Source organism: Peromyscus maniculatus, chromosome 13, assembly GCF_049852395.1.
Source record: "Peromyscus maniculatus bairdii isolate BWxNUB_F1_BW_parent chromosome 13, HU_Pman_BW_mat_3.1, whole genome shotgun sequence".
Classification (NCBI taxonomy): domain Eukaryota; kingdom Metazoa; phylum Chordata; class Mammalia; order Rodentia; family Cricetidae; genus Peromyscus; species Peromyscus maniculatus.
The window spans coordinates 39,304,720-39,325,314 of NC_134864.1; the positions used below are offsets into that span (position 1 = coordinate 39,304,720).

At 55.2% G+C, this 20,595-nt stretch overlaps 1 protein-coding gene across 13 annotated transcripts in view; it reads right to left on the reverse strand.

Annotated features, from left to right (window-relative positions):
* The window catches only part of Speg (striated muscle enriched protein kinase), a 58,503-nt gene that overhangs the window by 35,511 nt on the left and 2,397 nt on the right, over positions 1-20,595 (reverse strand). For 3 of the 13 annotated variants that reach the window (XM_076549996.1, XM_076550006.1, XM_076550007.1), the window contains exons 2-7: positions 14,163-14,192; positions 13,485-13,574; positions 13,065-13,401; positions 9,061-10,370; positions 7,090-7,233; positions 6,412-6,594 (exon numbers count right to left, since the gene is read on the reverse strand). In XM_076549996.1, coding sequence (XP_076406111.1) covers positions 6,412-6,594; positions 7,090-7,233; positions 9,061-10,370; positions 13,065-13,401; positions 13,485-13,574; positions 14,163-14,192 — 2,094 coding nt within the window. Of the gene's footprint in view, positions 1-5,097; positions 6,374-6,411; positions 6,595-7,089; positions 7,234-9,060; positions 10,371-13,064; positions 13,402-13,484; positions 13,575-14,162; positions 15,112-16,073; positions 16,161-20,595 lie in introns of those variants that run through there. The other 10 variants (XM_076550000.1, XM_076550008.1, XM_016009997.3 and 7 more) reach the window with 9 other exon arrangements.

Genomic DNA, 20,595 nt, shown 5'->3' on the forward strand with positions numbered 1-20,595 from the left:
GCTGTACTGGAACTCACTCTATAGACCAGGCTGGATGCAAACTCAGAGATCCACCTGCCTCTGCCTCCTGAGTGCTGGGACTAAAGGCGTGCGCCGCCGCCGCCGCCGCCGCCGCCGCCACCACCACCACCACCACCACCACCACCACCTCTGCCTAGCTCAGCTGGTTGGTTTTCAAAGTTTGCTGTGCTTTAGAATCACCTGGAGAGTTTTGTGGGCTACAACCTACTGGGACCCTCCCTGTGGTTTCCGATTCATGGACTAGGGTGACAGTCTATTTGGATCATTTATTTTGCAGTACTGGGACTTGAACTTAGGGACTTGGGACCGCTATGCCACCAGTCCACTGAGTCTCTTTTTTACTTACTTTGAGACAAGGTTCCATTATGCTGCCTAGAGTGGCCTTGAACTCACTCTGTATCGCTAGCAGGTTATGATCTCAGCCTCCCCAGTAGCTAGGATTACAGGCTTAGGTGGACAGGTAGGGCAACAGTCTGGATATCCAGCACATCCCCCAAGGGATGCTGAAGCTTTCCAGGACTCAGAGGACCACATCTCTGTGGTCTCTGCTGCCATCCCAAGCTCCCATCTCAGACAGAGCCTTACTGCTCTGTGTGTCTCCCCAGTCTCCATAGGTACTTCCAGAACTCAGGGTGTGTCCAGGCTTCAACTTCCCGGACAATGCTTCTCTCATTCCTCCAACCTCACCCCCAAGCCTTGTGATCCACACAGCCCCTAATCTGTCTAGCAGGGCCTCCAGGCATGGCTGCAAGGACCACGATGTGGAAAAGACACAGCCGTGCAGTGAGGGGACTTTGGCTTGGTAAGGAAGACTAGCCAGATACTTTTGAGTAGAATAGTGAGCCGGACTGGGGACGCAGTGGCAAGCAAAGAGGAGTCAGTAAAGGCCACAGAGATGCCTCTTGGCTCTGGGACTGAGGGAAGAAGTAGTCTTTAAATAAGAGTTTGTGGGGGCTGGAGAGATGGCTCAGAGGTTAAGAGCACTGACTGCTCTTCCAGAGGTCCTGAGTTCAATTCCCAGCAACCACATGGTGGCTCACAACCATCTGTAACAAGATCTGGTGCTCTCATGTGGCTTGCAGTCATATATGCTGTATACATAATAAATAAGTAAATAAATAAGAGTTTGTTTTAGAGATATTAATTCTAAAAAAAAATTAAAAAAAAAACCCCAAACTCCCCCTAATTAAAAACTACATGAGTTAGAAAGTGTAGGCTCAGAGGCCTGCCAACTGTCTGGGAACAGAGGTGGGTGGCAAATTAAGAAAGGGGGCCACAGGGCTGGATGTGGTGGCGCACGCCTTTAATCCCAGCACTGGGGAGGCAGAGCCAGGCAGATCTCTGTGCATTCATTTGAGGCCAGCCTGGTCTACAGAGCAAGATCCAGGATAGCCAGGGCTGATACACAGGGACTGGCGGAACAATTTTTTTAGTTGCGGGGTTTTTTTGTGTGTGTGTAGGGGCGCTTGGAAAAGGAGACAAAATTGGTAAATAAAGTAAGAGATAAAAATGGAAAAATAAACTTTAAAAAAAAAAGAAAGAAAGGGGCAGCCGTGTGAGAGCGGGAATCCCTGGCTGGCTCCCGTCACCCTGAGGGACCTGTGCCCTCGTTCTCTAGAAGGTGGAGGCCCATTGAAGGGCTGGCTTTGTTCTGAAGGCCGGAGGGAGCCCCCCAGAGTTTGTGGGAAAGGAAGAACTGGCTGAGGGGTGGCCAGTACTTCCATGTGGCCAGGCCTTTACCCTCCATATGTACTGCCATGTGTACCGATAGTACACACTCCATACGCGCTGGTAGGCTCTGGACAGGCACTTTCATGGCTGCCCCAGTGATCACCAGTGAAGAGGTGAGGAGGAATGGGGGCTGGGCTTGGAAGTGGGACTTGTCTCAGTGTGTTGGCATGAACATTTCCCCAGAACTCCCTGGGGCAAGAAGAAATGCTGCTCAGAGTGTTTCGGGTTTAGTCTTAAATGTATGACGCCCTGGTGAGGATTCACACGACCCAGCCAGGCGAGTGCCCAGTTTCTCACATGTGATGATGCTGGATTGGGTCAGCTAAGCTATTTGCATCCACACTAAATTGGGGTCTCCATTCTTGTGACAGGTGGTGGGTGAGAGTAAACCCCATCATTCTAAATACCAGCCTCGGGGAGTCAGTCCACGGGTACCCCTGATGCAGGACAGGGAGGAAGGACTGAGTCTGGATGAGTAGACCATGGTGCTCTGCTTCCTCAAATGTGGTCCAGATCCCAGTGAAACGGTTAACAGGGACTGTGTGACATTTAGAGAGCTCATCTATCAGTGGCCACTGTCAAGAACCTCAAACCATGCAGATGGTCGCCTAGGACCCAGACCAGGCAAAGAGGGTAGAGGTTGGTGGCACGATTTTCTTCCTTTCCTTCTGTATTCATGATACCCAATAAATAGACTCTTTAAAAAAAACATGTTAGGGCTGGAGAGATGGCTCAGTGGTTAAGAGCACCAACTGTTCTTCCAGAGGTCCTGAGTTCAATTCCCAGCAACCACATGGTGGCTCACAACCACTTGTAATGAGATATGGTGCCCTCTTCTGGCCTGCAGGTGCCCATGCAGGCAGAATACTGTATACATAATAAATTAATAAATCTTTTAAAAAAACATGTTAGTGATAATCTTAAATATAAGATAGATAAGTCACAGTGAATGATGTCTCCTGGTCCAAATATTGGAGGCCAATTTTCTGTCCTCTTAGAACCTCGCCAGTCTTACTGAGTACATAGCTCATCCATTAAGATGATCCTTACACGACAGACAGACAAAACAAAACAACCAAAACCAGGCCAGCTAAGGCAAAGTGAAGAGACCAAGGTCTTGGCCGGAAAATGCTAGGCCTTGAGTTCAAGTACATGAGACATGCAGGCAATAGAATGGCGGATGAAGCTCTCTGAGCCCTTTCCTCCTGGCCAGCATTAGAGGGCCTCCTGCCAGAGTTCACAGAAGAAAGGACCCAGGAACATCAGGACACAACAGGACCAGAGCCACAAAGGATGGAGAGTCAAGAGAGGAGGCAGAGACACCCCCTCCCCACATCTGGCTACTCATAGAGGCCCGCCTGGGCAATGCCCTCCCTACAAGCTCAGGACACACCTTAGCTCCAGTCTCTTCAGAGGAACAGGAAAGGGGCTGTACCGTGCAGTGGTTAGGGATATTCAGCCACCAGTTGCCCTAGCTTAGCATCCTAACTGGTGGGGGGAAGTAGCGGCTGAGACCATTAACATGCATCACTAGTAAGATGACATTATACAGCCGGGCGGCGGTGGTGGCGCACACCTTTAATCCCAGCACTCGGGAGGCAGAGCCAGGTGGATCTCTATGAGTTCGAGGCCAACCTGGTCTACAGAGCGAGTCCCAGGACAGGCTCCAAAGCTACACAGAGAAACTCTGTCTCAAAAAAAACAAAAACAAAAACAAAAACAAAAAAAAGATGACATTATACGAAACCTGAGGTTCCTAATTGCACTAGCCACATTTCAAATGTTGGATGCAGTGTGCGATTGGTGTTCCATACAACATCGCACAGTTCAGACATAGAAGACTTCCCTTGTCTTGCAAGGTCTGGTGGTCACCACTGCCCTGGAGCACTTTGCTAACACTGCCCTGGTCTTAGTGACCTTATCAGTGACGTGGACATGACAAGAGAACTTACTTCACAGAACTGGGTTAAATGTGACTGTGTAATCAACAGTGGGCCCAGTACACAGGAAGCATCCAGCAAATACCAAATAGTGGTTGTTTTGACCCAAGGCATGCACTAACTTGTTACTTGGATAAGTAATTTCCATTACTATATCACTTATTATTAATAAACTTCCCAGGCAGATTCCCAGGCTGCTGGCCTGGTTCAAGCTCTATGTAATCATAATCATACTCTTTTCCCCCCCATTTCATCTGAAAGATGGGAGTAACACACACACACACACACACACACACACGCACACGCACACGCACACGCACACGCACAGGTACATGATGCAATATTGCCTGAGGAAAGAAACACGAAAAGAGTACATGACACTCTGCAAACAGAAGCGACCGTTCAGAGACAGGGCACCTGGCATCTGCAGGGCCTCAACAGAGGCTTGGATGACAGATGTGACAGCTGTCAGAAGCTTCACTTCAGTTAGGCACACCCCCCACACCCCGGAGACTCCCTCCATCTACATTCAGCTTGAGAGTTATTCGGTGGGCGAGAGGGACCCGGGGCTCCGACAAGAGAGCCTTCACTTCAGCCCCCGTCCCCCAGGCCAGTGGCTGTGTTCTCAAGCTGCCTGGGTCCCGGTTCCTGGGGTTCCCAACCAAGAATTGACATCCGTGGGTTTTAAAAGCAGGCCCTGATGGTGTGGGTACCCCTGGAGTGCACTGGGCATCCACCCTGGTTGCCATGGCACTGAGTCTAAGGGTGGGGAGGTTGTAAGAAAGGGCCGTGGCTCCATACAGGCCTCTTTCCACACGACAGTGCCACTTCCTTCCACACACCCCCTGTACCCCCACAGCCAGACACCCTCCTCATCCCATCCTTCAGTACCTACAGCTGCCGGGTCTGACACCCCCCCCCTTTTTTTTTTTTGCCAAATGTCTTTGCCACCACTGGTTCTGCCTGCTCCAACTACTCTCTGGGCCCCCTGGCCTCCGTCCAACCACTCCAGACCAAACAGTGCCTTGTAGGGTAAGAAAGTCAGTTTGGTCCGTCACCAGCGCTGACACTGGACCTGCGTGCCAGCCTCTTGGGTCCTGGAGTCAGCTGGAGTCAGTCTGACTTACAGGGCCTGCTGCAATGCTTGGTGTAACCTAATGACATAATGAGAGGTTTCTGGGTCCCCAGGATGCAGCAGGCGAAGAGATGTCATGACAAGCTGAGGACAGGGGCTGGAGAACAGGGAAGGTCTAGAAGGCAGTGGCTCTGGAAGAGCAGGAGTGGAGTCCCCCAGGTACAAGACAGTGTGGAGAAGCGGGCAGGGAAAGGACAAGGCACTTTCCAGATCCTCATGGAAAGCTGAGCTCAACGTGCACAACATCACCCTCAAGCGCCAGCCATGCACCTTTGTCTACAGCTTTACAGTTCATAAAGCCCATTCGCACATTTACTTCCATCCGCGAGGATGGCCTAATTATCTCTGGTTTACAAATGAGGGAACTGAAGCTCGGGAGAGTCAATGTGGCAAACACAGAGCTCCCAGGCAAGTGCCGAAAGCTGTCCGCGCCCCAAGCTGCTTTCCCAACCTTAAAAGGCTCCCGGATGGCCACCAGCCAGTGTTGGGACACCTCACACCCCACCCCTTGCCAGCTCTTAGCCGAAGCCAGGTACTGACTGGAGCTCTGGAGCTAGACCTGGGGCCCCTCAGAGAGCTGGGAGCTGAGTCAGAAGCCAGTCCCAGAGGTGATGGAAGGCTGGAGGCACGGAATGGAGGGGTGGGCATGATTCAGCACAGTGGGAGGGTGAGGAGAGAGGAGAAAGCCTCAGATGACTCCAGGGAGGGGTGTGGAATGAAGGAAGAAGGCCACAAGATGGGCATGCACCAAAAAAAACTAAGATGGCCCAAAGTCTCAATGCAAGCATCCCAGAAAACTGGTCTCTGAGCTCTGGCCTCCCAGCCAGTTTGGATACCCAATGGTAACATCCACCTCTGCGGGTTTCACCAGTACCTTTTCCTGATATAACACCCTCAGCATCCCCTCCTTACCGCCCAGGATCAGCACACCGTGAGACTCAACCACCTAAATGACTAGAACTTCCATGCACATAGACACTGGTCCAGCCCTGCCTGAACCAGAAAGATACTGGGCTGAAACCCAAAGGATGTAGCCTGACACCAAGTGAGAGCCTTCGTAAAAATAGACAAGGCAGCCTCAGGATGGCCATCTCTGAATGGTACTCTCAGCTGTGGCCTCTGTGGGGCCTGAGACCTAAGAGGAATGGACACAGCACTTGGGCCCTTCTTTCTTACTTTCTATTTTCTTCTTGTCCTGGAAAGAAATGACCTCAGAAGCTCTTGGTGCCTCTTAAATCCTTTGAACTAAGACACCCACACACACCCCTGAGACTCAGAGACAATCGGCCTTTCCACAGACCCCATCCAGAGAATCGCCTTGGCAAGATAGCATTTAAAGGATGTTCAAGGATGAATTTCAACAACGTCATGGATTTTTTCCGGATTAGAGTGTCTTTGTCCTGAGACTGGGACCCTTCAACTGCTTCCTCCAGAGAGTCAGACCCAGCTTAAGGAAGGATCGAGCACACCGGGAAGCCAAGTGCTCAGGCACAAGTGGGGAGACTCTGAACCCACGTCCCCACATTCACCAGGAAGCGTCCACAGCTCACCCCAAGCAGGACCCAATCTGGAAGGGCTCCCTACCAGGTCTCACGGCCAGCGAGGAAGCACAGCTAGCCTGGCCCAGTTCGTTGGTGGCAGTGACGGTATAGTTCCCAGCATCAGCAGCCCGGGCCTCCCTGAGCAGCAGCGTGTGCCGCTCGCCCTCGGCCCGGATGAGAAGGCGCCCCTCACTGTGCAATGTGGACCCATCCTTTTTCCAGGACACTGTGGGGAAGGAGGAAGAACCAGCTCATCATGGCCACAAAGGGTTTGCTGGGGAATTGCATCCCTGCCCACCACCCTACCTCCCCGACATGTTTTCCCATGCCAATATATATATTTTTTCAACTTTTAAAATGAGATGGGATTCCATGAAGCCCAGGCTCACTATATAGCTGAAGTCACAGATGCTCCGCCACATTATGGGGTGCTGTAGGTCAAACTTAGGATCTTGTGTGTGCTAGGCAAGCACTCTGCCAACTAGGGTACCTTCAGCCCTCTAGGGAATTCTGAGGAACCTGCCCTCACTCCAGAGGCCCAGGCTGCCTTACCCCTGAGCTGGGGAGGTAGGGGATAATCTTGCAGAATACACCGGAGTCAGGGCAGCCCCATGGACTGGCAATTTTCCTCTTCCCCACCCTGCCATAGAGGATTCCTGGAAACCTATCCTGTCCCCATACCACAAGCTCCTGCCAGCCTCCAGCCCTCCCTGCGGCTCACCTTGGGGTGGAGGGTTGGCGGTGATGATACACTTAAGTAGCACGTCAGCTCCTGGTGCCACCACCACGTTCTGCAGGGGTATCTCAAACACTGGTGCCTCCAGCGGCTCTTCTCCAGCGGATACATAGGAGTCGTCCGAGGACTCTGCCAGACACAGGAGCAGAGGTAGAGAAGATGAGGGGGACATGAGCCTTGTGGGGCCATCGGGGGACATTTGTCGGGAGGAGGAGATGTTGGTCGTATGGAATCCTAGAAAACCCAAACCCAATGGACAGAGAACAAGCTACCAGCCACCTAAGACCTAAGCAGCAATACTAGGTTCACAGGCAAACGTGGCGGGGGGGGGGGGGGGGGGGGGGCGCGCGGGGACACGGGAGAGGCAGTCAAATGCGTAAGGCCACCAGATTCCAAAGAGGCAGTGGCAGAGAGGTCAGGGGGTCTATGAAGATCAGCTTTGATTATGTCCCCTTCAGCAAACAGTAACACTATAAACTGAACTGCCCACTGAACACCGAGTACCAGGAATACAACAGGAAATAAGATATGGTGCCTGGGGGCTGGAGAGATGGCTCAAAGGTTTAGAGCACTGACAGCTCTTCCAGAGGTCCTGGGTTCAATTCCCAGCACCTACATGGTGGCTCACAACCATCTGTAATGAGATCTGGCACCTCTTCTCTATACATAATAAATAAATAAATCTTTAAAAAAAGAGAGAGTGTGTCAATATTCTTTAATGAAAAAAAAACAGATATGGTGCCTGCTTATAGGATATTATACATAGAGAGAGATAAAAATCACCCTGTTGTGGTTCTCCCTAGGTATCTTCTGGATGCATGCTGGAGGTTGAACTCAGGGCCCCTTGCATACTGGGCAAAGGCTTCTCTGCTGAGCCATACCTCCAAACCCTCCCCTGGTATTTCCCACCTCTAACATTTTATCAGCTAGATTCTAATGGACCACATAGGAAGCCAAAAGGGCGGCGAGGATCCCAGGTTGGCTGTCTTTTTAACTATATCACCTTCAGCAAATGAGATCATCTCTCTGAGCCTCAGCTATGTGATGGAGAAGAGGAAGGTAGGGCATTCAGTGCCCTCTGTACAGCCGGCATGGAGAATGAAATGGAGTAACAGCTCTATGGGCCTATTTGACGCAACGTCTGGGCCAGTGTGGTGGAAACACAGTAATGGTGCTAAGTAAGATGAATGAGAGCCTACACGGGTCTAAAGATTCTGAGGGGCCGATCCGGAAATGAAAAATAATTTCGATAGGGAAAATTACCAGGTGGTAAGCGTAATAAATAATCCAGGTACTGGCAGGCCCTGGGACACCCTGGGAGAAAGCACCAGGGAGTCGGGGAGAGTGAAGGGTGCCTTCCTTTGCTTCTCCAGGAAGAGGCCCTGAGTTGCTGTTAGCAATGTTCGGGGATAGAGACAGTAGCATCCTGCTGGTGATGGTGCTCATCATCCTTAGGAATCAGTGAGACAGGATGCAAGGATGAGACAGGGGAGGCTGGAAGGAGAGTGTGGCTCAGACCTTTGCGGGCCACAAAGAGGTAAGGGAATCATGCCCGAATGGGGGTGGGGTGGGAGCTGTGACAGAGTAAAGGGTTAGGGAAGCTTCCATTTTCTTTTGGTTTTCTTTCTCCCTCCTCCCCCCCCCCCCCAGTAATTTTAGACTCTCTTCCCACAAAGGGATGGGGACCATGAGAACTCCTTAGGTTCCAGCCAGCGCCTCCTCCAGCTGCCGCGCTCTGGTAGCAAGCAGTTCGCTGGACCTTAAAGGGCATACAGCAGACAACCGGGCTTTGCTCACATCTCTGCCCCACGGAGCACACTCACATCTCCCCTCGTCAGTGGCAGATTGTTAGGACCTTTACTCCGACCCCTGTGTCAGCAACCGAAGCAGCAAACAAACCCCGCTTGCCTTAGCCCGCTCACCCTTGCCGTTCTCAGCCATCATCTGTGCTCTTACCGAGCTCAGGGGAAGTAGGCCGAGCGCGGCGACCTTTGCCTTGGCTTCGGGTCCCTCTGCGGTCCCAGGCCCCCCAGGGACCATCCTCTTCAGGTCCTCTGCGAAGCCTCTTCTCAGCCTCAGGCCCGGCTTTGTTCTTCTCCAAGGTTTGGGGCAGAGCAGAGCCCTCCACGCCCCCCGGAGTGGCCCAGGGCAGAAAGCGTACCGCTTGTGCAGGGGGTTCCCGTTTCCGACCAGAGGGCGCTTTTGTCCTGCTTTCTTGGGGATCAGCAGTGGCGGGCGGCACCGGGCTCCTGCACTCCTGGATGGCTCTGCTCCTGGTGAGCGGGAACTGGTCCCGTCGCTTAACCTCCTGCTGCGGGCCTTCCCCCAGCTCAGTCCTGCCCACCGGTCCTCGGCTCCGGGGCCTCCCAGGTTCGTCCCCAGATTTGCCGGGACCACTGGGAGGAGGCGGCTGGGTGGTGGCCGGGCTCACCGCCCGTGAAGTCTTGGGTGTGGAGGGCTGGGAGAAGAGCGGAGGCTCGCCGGGCTCCCGAGGAGATGGGGCGCGCTGCAGCGTGGCCCGCAGGGACTCGTGCGAACGCACCAGTTCCTCCCGCGACGTGGATCTGCGGATGCGGCCCAGCTCCTGGGCGAAGCGGAGCTCGAGGTCCGAGGCTGAGCTGCGCTGTCGCGTGCGCTCGTCCAAGGAGGCCGCCTTCTGCTGGAACAGGCGACGCCGTTCTGCCACACTGCCTCTAGGTGACCGCAGCTCCTCCTCCTGCGAGGCCCCTGGTGTGCCCCACGCCGCGCTGTCCTCGGACTTGGGCTGCTCCAGCGAGCGAGCCTTGCGCAGGGGCACCCAGGGCCGCAGGGGCGCTGGTGGCGAGTCGCTGCGCTCCAGGCTGCGTCGCCGCTCCTCGAAGAACTGCAGCTTATCCAGGATGCGGGAGCCCGCACGCACCAGCCGGGGCGAGCGGCCCAGCGCTGACAGGCGACCCGAGGCCTCGCTCAGTGGCGTCTGGGGCCGGGACTCCACTGTGCCCGCCAGCGACGGCCCTGATGACTTAGGCTTTTTCCCTCGCTTCTCTTCGGTGATGGTGTCCTCAGGCAGCGAGGGCTCCTGAGTACGCCGATGGGGCGAAGTGGGAGTAGCTGGGGGCTGGGCACTAGGTCCTGGCAAAGCCCTCTTACCCACCCGAGGAGATGGTGGGGGAAGCAGCGCGGACTTGGAGGGAGGTGGGAGGGCAGGGCGTGGACGAAGGGCATCACTGGCTGGCTGAGGCTGAAGGTCAGGCTCCTCTCTGCGCAATCCACTCTGAGGAATGCTGCTGCAGAACCAAGGCCGAGAGGGGTGGGGGACTCAGGGGGCCTTTCCTCCTAGACCCCTAGCTTGTCAGAAGGGTTGGGCAGTGGGGCATGCTGGGCAGGCTTGGGGTGACATGGGCCAGATTTTCCTGCTCCACCCCCACCCCCCCACGAGGGCACAGCCAGAGCAGGTGCTGGGGAGAGGCCAGCGGCTCATGCACCAGAAGACTGGCCTAGTAGCTGGGTCCAGATACAGACTCAGCTTCAGGGGTTCTGGCCAGCCCCCTCCCCCCAGCCCTGGAAGCTGGGACACAGCAAGAACTTAGCATGAGGGAGAGAAAAAGAAGGGAGCTGAGGACCCAAAGATGAGATGGTGAGGGAAAACACGGGGGGGGGGGGGTAGACGGGGGAGGGGCTCCTCTCAGGAATGTGCCTCCTACTCATTCCTGCCCCATGCTGGTCCCCACAGCGGCCCTGCCCAAACTGGACGGGATACTTGTCCTTCCCAGTGGCTCCCAGAAAAGCAACTGCCTCCTCACTCGGCATAGCAGAGAGAGCAGTGTCCTACCCCTGTGGCACACCTTTTTCATCCATCTACCCCTAGTGTAGACCTCTGTCTACCCTTCACGGCGGGGGGGGGGGGGGGGGGAGAATAATCTGAGTCCTTGGAAACCTTTCTGAGAAGGACAGAAGTCCTCCTTCAAGGGGCCCGCTCAGAATGAGTCCCACTCAGAAATAACAACCAAGTGGGACTGAACAGAGAATGTGTGGGCGGGGCGGGGGGGGGGGGGGGTGAGGCGTGAAGAAGCCTGTCAACCCAGAGTACCTCCTCATCAAACAGTTTTGATGCCCATGACCTAGATCTCAGTTTCCCCACCTCTACATGGGGAAACGGCACATTGCACATGGAGACTGGCAAAGAACGGCATCCAAGAGCTCTTTTCAGATCTGACGTATTCCAGCTGAAAACTCATGAGCGAGCTCATTGAATACTTAGCGTGTGCCACACACGGACTAAGGCTTCACGCGCACTGAGTTATTTAAATCCTTACAAAAGTGTCCCCCCCCCCCCGGGAGGAACTGATATTGTCCCCATTTACAGATAAATAAACTGAGGTTGATTCAAGGAGGGCCAGTGGCCCTCCCCAGCTGACAGCTAGGAGGTGGTGCTAGGGATGAAACAGATAGACTGGTCCCTAAGCCCTTGCTCCCTTCCAGCTGTCTGGGTTTCTGGGAGCACGGAAAAGAGAAGAAATCATGCAGTACCATCCAGGAGCCTAAGTTCTGTGCGCGCTTCAATGTAAGGATATTTTAGACTACCTGAGTCACCACCCACGCCGTAGACCCGCCCCTGCCTGGAAGAGGGGGAAGGGCCAAAGGAGCCTCGGATGCCTTTGAGAAGGCAGTCCACTGTGAGGGAGGGGCAGCAGAGTCCTTAAGGAATGGTCTCCGGGAACTGGGTAAGGCCTGGAGAGAAACTGGGGACAGCGGAGGAGACCTCTCTTGCCGGCAGCTCGCAGCTCCAGGCCAGACTCTGTACCATAGATATCACTAAGGAAATGGGTTCCTCTGAAGTTGCCATAGCAACTCCAGGCTCCAGGCTGGGGCCTGGGAAAGAAAGGCAGGGAAGGAGTGCCTGATAAAGCCAATAAGATAAGCCAAAGGAGCTCCCTAGGCCCCTGCCACGGACCTAGGCCTCTCCCCTGTCCATCACTGGTCACTCTAACCACCCTCTTAAAAAACACACCAGGGCCCGCCTGTCATCCTCCATGTCTGCCCGACACCCACCCTCATCACAAGTGAAGCCCCTCTCCAGCTACCCAACTACCCACCCTCACATCTACCATCAGCCACTCCCTCCTGTTTCTGCCATCTCCTGAATCTCCAAAAAGGGCTTTCAGCACCTCCACCCCCCAACACCTCCACTTGTCAAAACCCCCTACCAGGTCAGCCATGGACCCTCCTCCTCAGGTGCTCTGTCCATGAGATCAACCTCCCCCCCCCCACTGTTATTGCGACCCTCCACCTACACCCCAGCTCCCTATCCCCACCCCCTCCTCATCTCTCAGCCGGCTGCCTCCCCACAACCCACATCCTCCCGGTGCCCGGTGCCCACGGTGCCCACAGGCCCCGTGGCCCAGCTGCCCCAGCTGCCCCTGACCACCTCGCTCTCTTCTCTCTCCTGGGTGCTGTCTCGCTCCCCTGCTCTCTCCTGCTCTCCCGGGAGCTGCCGTGCCGGAAAGGTTCTGTTCCTCCCAGAAAAAGGCCCACATGGGAACAGGAATGTGCAGAGAGACAAAAAGACACGGCAGCTGCAGAGACAGCAGGCACGGAGGAGCCCCTGAGGGGGGGGGTGGGGGGGACCCTGGGACAACTGGAGCCTACATGCGCGAGGCGGGAGAGGGGCCCTGACAAATCGGAACTCCTAGAGGAGACGAGGAAGGAAGGGGGCAGAGGGGTCCAACGAGACCGTGAAGACGGCCCTGGGAGCCCGCACAGGTGGGAGCAGGAGGCCCGTGGGTGGTGAGGACACAAGGAGGGAGTGGTGTGGAAAGAGAGTGTAGCCGGTGCCAGGAGTGGAAGCCGTGGGGAATGGAGTGCGGAGATGGATGAGGCAGAGGAGACCGGATGGAGGCTAATGGAGCAGTGATGGGCCAGCGCAGGGGCGGCATGGTGAGATGGAGACGGTGTGGGCCCCGGGTGAGGCCATTACTTACACGTGGATTGAGAGCGCCCGTCCTCTGTACAGACTGAACGCGCTGCCATACAGGTCACTGGCCACCGAAAGGCTATCCTCTGACCCCCAGCTTGCGCCCACCAGATTAGCTCGCGATGCCCGCACCAGCGGCTCCACCCCCAGGTGCCGTGGCCCGGCCCCGGTTGTCTGTGCTTGCCTTGGGCTGCCTGGGAGGGGGCGGGTGCCACCCCCGCTGCCCGCTTCTTGCTCCAGGACCGTCTGCCCGCTGCCCCACCAGCTCACTTGCTCTTCTGAGGTGCCTGTCACGGAGGTCGGGGGTGTGTCCAGGGAGGTGCCCACCAGGGTATCAGAGCCCCCTAAAGAAAAGGAGCACAGTGAGACCGAGGCAGCCTTTGTAGGAAGCCAGGCGGCTTGCTCTTGGAGCACCCAGAAAGCTCACCCGTGGGGGTGCTGAAGGCCCTGTCATCCCGAAGCTCCAGGCGCTGGGTCCCCTGCACATCGCTGATGTCATCCTCAGCAGTCTCGGAGTCTGGAGAAGAAGGGGGTCTGTGTGGGCAAGGACCTCCTCCCTATGCCTCCAACTCTTCCCTAGTCGCCTCCTGCCTCCCCCATAGCAAGTTCCATCTTCATCACAGGGAGAGCTTCCAGGACCAGTCGACTCTTTTGCTCCTGACTCCCCCGCCCCCAGTCCAGCCTGGGATACTTAAGGCAGCCCCTCCCATGCAGGTGCCCTGGCTCCATCCCTGGACCACTCACCCTCAGATGATCACCCTTTACCTCCACGGACCCCTCCAAATAAGCCACCCCCACCCACTTACAGGCTTACCAGGGCCTGCCTCTTCCACCCTCTCCATGTCCATAACACCTTAAGGTCTCGGATAGCGGCATCCCACATAACAAGGCCCTAAGTTCCAGGGTTCCAAAGTCTAGGTTCCCGTACCCCAGGAGTCACCTCCGAGCTGTACTGTCAAGGCACGCAACCAACCGCAGGACCAGGCTGTCCTGAACCCCAAAGCAGCCGGAAGGCATCAGGGCGTAACTGAGGCAGGGTGAGGAGAAGCCCAGACTGGGTAGGGGGAGGGAGTTGAGGGGCTAGGGGCAGGAGCCAGCTTCCTACCGTAACTTTGCTTTCTGCAGGAGCGGAAAACTTCGCTTCCATAGGAGCAGCAGGAGAGAGATGTGGACAGACAGTTATCAGAGTGTTTGTGGGAAGGGGCACGGAAGGCAGGCAGAACATAGGGGCATAAGGGTCCCTGGTGCCCAGAGATGGTCTGTAGGACGAGGAGGGAGACCCCCCCAGAATGTACCAACACTGGGGAGCCATATGCTTCAGCTGTCATCTCAAATGCCCAGTGATTCTGGTACCCTCAGCGTGCGCACGCACACACACACACACACACACACACACACACACACACACACACACTTGTGACCGGCCACAGACTCAGGTCTGTCTCCCTAATGCTAGGAATCAGGACCATTTTCTATTACAGTGTTTGCATGGTAGTTTCCATGGTGCTGTGGTAGCTATCTTCCTCCAGAACTTCTCTACTACTGAATGGTCCTCCAAAAATAAATAAATAAATAAATAAATAAATAAATAAATAAATAAATAAATAAATAAAATAATAAAAAAAATGCCATGGCTAGGTTAGGAGCAAAGATTCCTGGGCATTTTTCAACATCCCAGAGCCTATCATGTTCCGTGCCTCAGTTTCCCCTTGGGTACCATAACAATCAGGGGCCATGTAGTCATTGCCAGAACATGGCAATGTAATGCTTCTCACTTGGTCCCACAGATGGATAACAGAGCGCTGAGGACCATGGTGGGTGGGCTAGGGAGCCCCTTCCCAAATACTAGGGCCTTTCTCAGCTGCAGAGAATAGAGGTTTTCTTGGGGATGGGTAGGTGGGGAGGGGGTTCCACATCTCATGAGCTATCTTCAGGTCTGAGATGCCTCATGAAGGGGCATGAACCAAGAGCAGAAGTGGGCATGGGCTACAGCAACCCGAAGTCCACGCACCATGGGTAAGTCGGCCAAAGGCCCGGCGGGAATGGCCGGTTTTCTGAAAGAGAAAAAGCCAGAACGCGTTGTTGAGGGGGAGGCTTGTTCCTGAGTCCATACACCTCTCATCCCGATCTGCTATCTTCAAACAGGAACTCAGGGCACAGAGGCCAGAGCCATTAGGTTGCCTTAGTCGGAAGGGCTCAGCTCTCCTTCCCCTAGGCTATCCAGCTGGGCTTTGGGGAGGAGCCAAGGAAGAAAGGATGGGGAACAGCAGGGCCTGTAGAGCAAACCCGAGTACTTCCTAAGGGCTGGAGGCTCAGAGCCTGGGGTCAGAGCAGCACGCCCAGAGATACAGGGGAGGAGATAAGGAAATCAGCATGACTGAGGGAAGATGGAGTGGGGGCGCTAGAATGAATAAGAGATGGAGGACGGAGGACACAGATTCCCGCTGCGGGGAAGGGCAGATACCTGCGATAGGTGTCGAGCAGGCAGGGTAGTGGCTGGCAAAGGATAAAGTCCTTCAAAGGCCAGCACCTTGCTAAGGCAGGAAGGAGGCCCCAGTACATAGAGGACAGGACAGAGCTTGGGGAAATTTATTGAGCTCAGCGCGGATCCATGAGCTTTGCTTTCTGGCTCTCCGGAATTACCGAAGGCTGCGGAGTAGGGGGCCCAGGAAATGCCGGGCGGGGACTGGAGCCAGGGCTGGATGTGGGTGAGATGGCAAAGAAGCCGGTGGGCGCTGCGTGCTGAGACTGTAACCGGAGCCTCCAGGGGTCGAGGGGATGGGGGATGATGGGGGCTTCTGCCCTTCAGCACGGGGAGGGGCCTGAGCTCTCCAGTCGCTGGCCAGGGCGCTCCCCCACCCCATGTGCCCGGCCCGTCGCCCTCCGCCGGGCTGGGGTGGGGCCAGCGCCACTCCAGCGCCCCCTCCCCTGGGCCCAGCCGCGGTGACCCGCCCTCCCTCGGGGCGCCCAACCCTCCCTGCCCCCTCCCGGCGCCACCCGCCCCCGGAGCCCTCACCTGGAAACGCTTCTTCACCCACAGCTTCTTCATGGCGGGGGAGGGGGCCGGGCCGGCGGCCGGGCGAGGAGGGGACAGGCGGGGGCGGGGCGGAGTCGGAGGCGGGGCCGGGGGCGAGCTGGGGAGCGGGCCGGAGCCGGCGCGGGTGGCGGAAGAAGCCGCCGGGCCTTGGGAGCCGGGGTGGGGGTAAGACGAAGGCGGCTGCGCCCAGAGCCCGCCCCTCCTCCGCCAGCCTGAGTCCTACCTGGCGACCCTTCCCTTGCGAGCCCTTCTCCCCACGCTGGGGCAGCACTCGCCTGCTTTCCAGCTCTCCCACGGAACACCTCCCTGCGCGGACAGCCGGCACCCCCACCCCGCATCTGCCTTTCGGACCCTGGGCACATGGGGAAACTGAGGCACAGAAAGGCGTGCAGGAGTAGCCTCTAGTTCAGGCCACTTGGGTTGGCAGCGAGAGGCGGCCTCCTCGCCGCATCCCCCTTTTCTCCAGCAGGCTGGCTATGGAAGGTCAACAGCATCTTCGCTAACGTACTCCGCAAACATGCGCACAGGCAACACGGTCAGACTCACCTCGGAGCCACAGCGCCGGGTGGGGGCGCCTAGGGTCATGCTCAGCACAAAGATCCTTGGGTTGGGGCTACGTGCTGACTTGGAGCCAGGCTCCTCGGGACAGTAAAAAAGGGCTTTCCTCTCTTTGGCTCGAATTTCTGGATGTTCCTTGTACTGTCCTCTTCCCTCCATCCATCCATCTACACACCACACACACACACACACACACACACACACACACACACACGACACGGGCTAAGGTGCTCATAGGTATTCTTAATAATCAAAGTCAACTCACAGTCCCACAAATGAGCTACTCACAAGATTTTTGAGTATGTCCCCCCACGCCCACCCCACCTTATTCAGCACCATGCACACACACACTGCGTCTAAACAAAGTAGTTCTACCTTCCTTTCGTCAAAACAATGTAGCTAGGTTTCATTAGCATTTGCCAAGTACCGGGCACCTTACACCTGTCAGTCAGTTCATTCAAAACAACCCCAGGAGCCTGAAACTCTTAGGAGTATTCCCATCCCCATTAAAATGGCAGGCAGCTGAGGCTAAGAGAACTGGTATCACCACAGGTCTCCTCATCCCAGAATGCACTGGTGTGGTGCCAGCCCCAGCTACGACTACAGTACTAATTATTAACGTGGACTGCCTTCGTGGTCCGTACTAGGCATGATGCTGAGGACTTTGTGTGAGTAACTCAATTAATCCCCATAAGGAGAAAGGCTGAGGTACAAAGCAATTACTTGTCCCAGGTTGCACGGCTAATAAATTGAGGGAGCTGGAGCCTTTGACTAGGTTATTGACCATTATGTCATAAAGAACCGTATGCCGGTTCGTCCCTGTGTCTCCTGACCTTATTGCTTTAAAAACCTTGGCACTAAAATAAATAGAGTCAGACCCAATGAATTTGGTTTGGTTAAGGGTGAGACAACACACTCACTTTCAACTGTTGACAACAATACCTCTCTCATTTTTTGTTTCTACCTGACTCCTGGAGTTGTTCATATTTGAGATGCTATCATCATCATCATTACTATTATTATTATTATTATTATTTTGTTTTGAGACAGGGTCTCACTTTATAGCCCTTGCGGGCTTGGAGCTCACTCTGTAGATCAGGCTGGCCTCAAACTCAGCCTCTCATGTTCTGGGGTTAAAGGTACGTACCATCATACCTGGGGAGTTTAAGATCCTGCCTCCCACATTCTGGCTACATACAGGGGTCCTTGTTTCTCAGACAAATGGCCAACGGTACAGACGGAGACTCATGGGTAGAGATGTGCATTGAGAAGGCACATTTATCTGTCCATACTAGTTCCAGCCCGAGGACCCCAGACCCCCCCAAACACACCATCTTGCAGATGGAGGAGCTGAGTGGACAGAGAGGGTAACATGAACCCCTGTTCCCCGGGAGAATCCGAGGGGCTGGCACATTCCACAGCAAAAATAACCAATGGGCGGCGGGCATGAGTGACGGGACAGCTGGGCTCGAAGAGCCACTGGCAGGATTTTGTGTTCCTGCCCCCGAGAGTCCGCGGCAACCTGAAGGACTGGCCTGGGAGGTATCACTCGCAGCAAGGGCGCCCCCCACCTCCATTTTCTTCTTCATGGCAGAGCATCTGTGCTAGGCTGCCACTTTCTCATTTCAGCCCCGCCAGCCTTCTCTTTAGCCGGGAGAGGGGGAGACGGGGGGGGGGGGGGGGAGGGGGGGGCACGACGGACGGACGACTCTAAAAGATGCTGCCTGCCCGGATCTCTTGGCAGACCTTCCTCTGAGCCACACACATCCCTCTTTTACCCTCCACCTCTCTTTCCTGCCTCCGTTCAGCCTCTCTTTCCCTTCCTCTGATGACCGTCCTGTCTGCCACTCTCCTACTGTCCAGGGGACGGTGCCTCATACTATCTCTCTCCTTGCTTTCGGTCATAGCTTTTGGTTCTCTCCCCTCCACCCCGCTATGTACCCTAAGCACCCAAAATGGTAGAAAACCGGTACATAGGAGACACTCGATAAACACGGGAGTGAGTCCCGGGTAGGCGACAGGTAAGCAGCGGTAGGGAACAACAGGTGGTGAATCTTCTAGAACAGCCCCTTTCATCCAGCCTTTCCTTCCTCTCTGTCCCACCCCAGCTAGTTCCCAAGAAACTGTTGGAGGAGTGACGACCCCCCATTCTGCCCAGATCTTCAGGGAGGACTTGCTCTGATCAACAACGTGAGGGAGACTTCTCTGCTACTCTCTTTCCCCTCCCAGGGTTCCTCTGTGATCCCACTGGCCCCTCCCCCTCTCTCTGATTGGCACTTGCTGTGCTATGCACACATGGATGGTGACCCTCTTTTCCCATTTCCAGTTCCACAGTAGTTTCTCGTGGCTTTTTATACAGACAGTCCAAGTCCAGGTGGGAAAGATGGTAACTAGAGAACAGTCCTTCCTGAGGGGCGGGGTTCTGCTGTATTCCTCTCCTTTCCTGGACTAAACTGCCCTCTTTCTATCTTAACTCGAACCTCTCCCTTCCATGACTTCAAGTGTCCAGGATGGTTCCTGGCCGTCTGTTGACCACTGGCCTTTCTGATTAACATCAATCTTCAGATCCTCACTATAAAGCTTCAGCTAACACACACATACCAGCTCCCCCTGCTTGCCCCTTCTCTCAGCTGCTCTGTACCCCCTGCCTGGCAGTGCAAGAAGGCCTCCTCTTGCTGGGTGGTGGTGGCAGTAGCACACGCCTTTAATCCCAGCACCTGGGAGGTAGAGCCAGGCACATCTCTGTGAGTTCGAGACCAGCCTGGTCTACCGAGTGAGGTACAGGATAGAATCCAAAGCTACACAAAGAAACCCTGTCTCGGGGGGGGGGGGGGCTCCTCTTAAGCCACACATGCCCCCTGATCTGAGGGTACCATTTGACTTGTTCTGGTCACTTGCTAGGGAGCCATGTAAGAATGGAAGCCAGATGCCTCCAAAGAGAAAGCCCACCCGTGTGTGAGGCAGGCTGGAGGAGGACTGGGATATTGACAGGAGAAAGGTGGGTGTGGTGAGAAGCTCTTCACTTAGCCGTCCCCTCTCTTTCTGTGGACAGGCAATGAGGACCCAGGCTCAGAGACCCAGCTCTCCAGACCTAACCCCGCTACCTCACTCACTAGCCATTCAACCTTGGATACCTTGGAATCTGGGCTGTCTTATATATTCGTATAGTCCAAATAATAATCAGAGAGTTTGGAAGATTAAATAATTAAATGAGATAGCACCCTTAATCCATGTTAAGAATTTTACCAGCATCCTGAGTTTCTGCCAGTTTCTCTCCTTTATTTCCTATCGCAACACCCCAAAACCTGCACCTTTACCACCTGGGTGTTCTCATCCTACAAAACTCCCACCCTGAGGCAGACTTGTTTCCCAGAGTCTTGCCAAGACCCTTCCACCCTGAACTAACATCTCAGGCTTCTGGAGCGCCAGGAGCCTTCAGATCACCCTGTCTCACCCAGCCAGAACGCAGTCATGGCCAGGAAACCACTCCTTCCTTCTGTAGCCAGGTCCTTGCTTGGCTTCCTCAAGTTCCTTGAATGTTTGTGCTGTTGGTTCCAAATAAGAGCGTTTTCTATGAAGCTGAGCTCTTGGCTTGGCTTCCCTGGACCAGGAGCTGTCGCTGAGCAGGGATGTGAGGGATGGGCAATAGAAGGGGCAGAAGCCAGACTCATGTCGCTTACCCACCAGCATCACCGAAACCATTGCCCCCCACCCGGCCTGGACTGTTTCGCCACCTTGTATCTATACTTGTGGTCATGTTCTCAAAGGTGACATGCTTCAGCTCAGTACCCTCTTCCTGTCTAATGTGGATGTCAGAGGCCTTAAACCCAGCCCCACAGCCTTTCTTCACTCCAAGCCCCTCCCCCTGCTCTTCACCAAGATGGCCCCAGCCGGGAGATTGTACCCCTATGTCTAGGTGAGTCCAGTCTGGGCTTACCTCTGC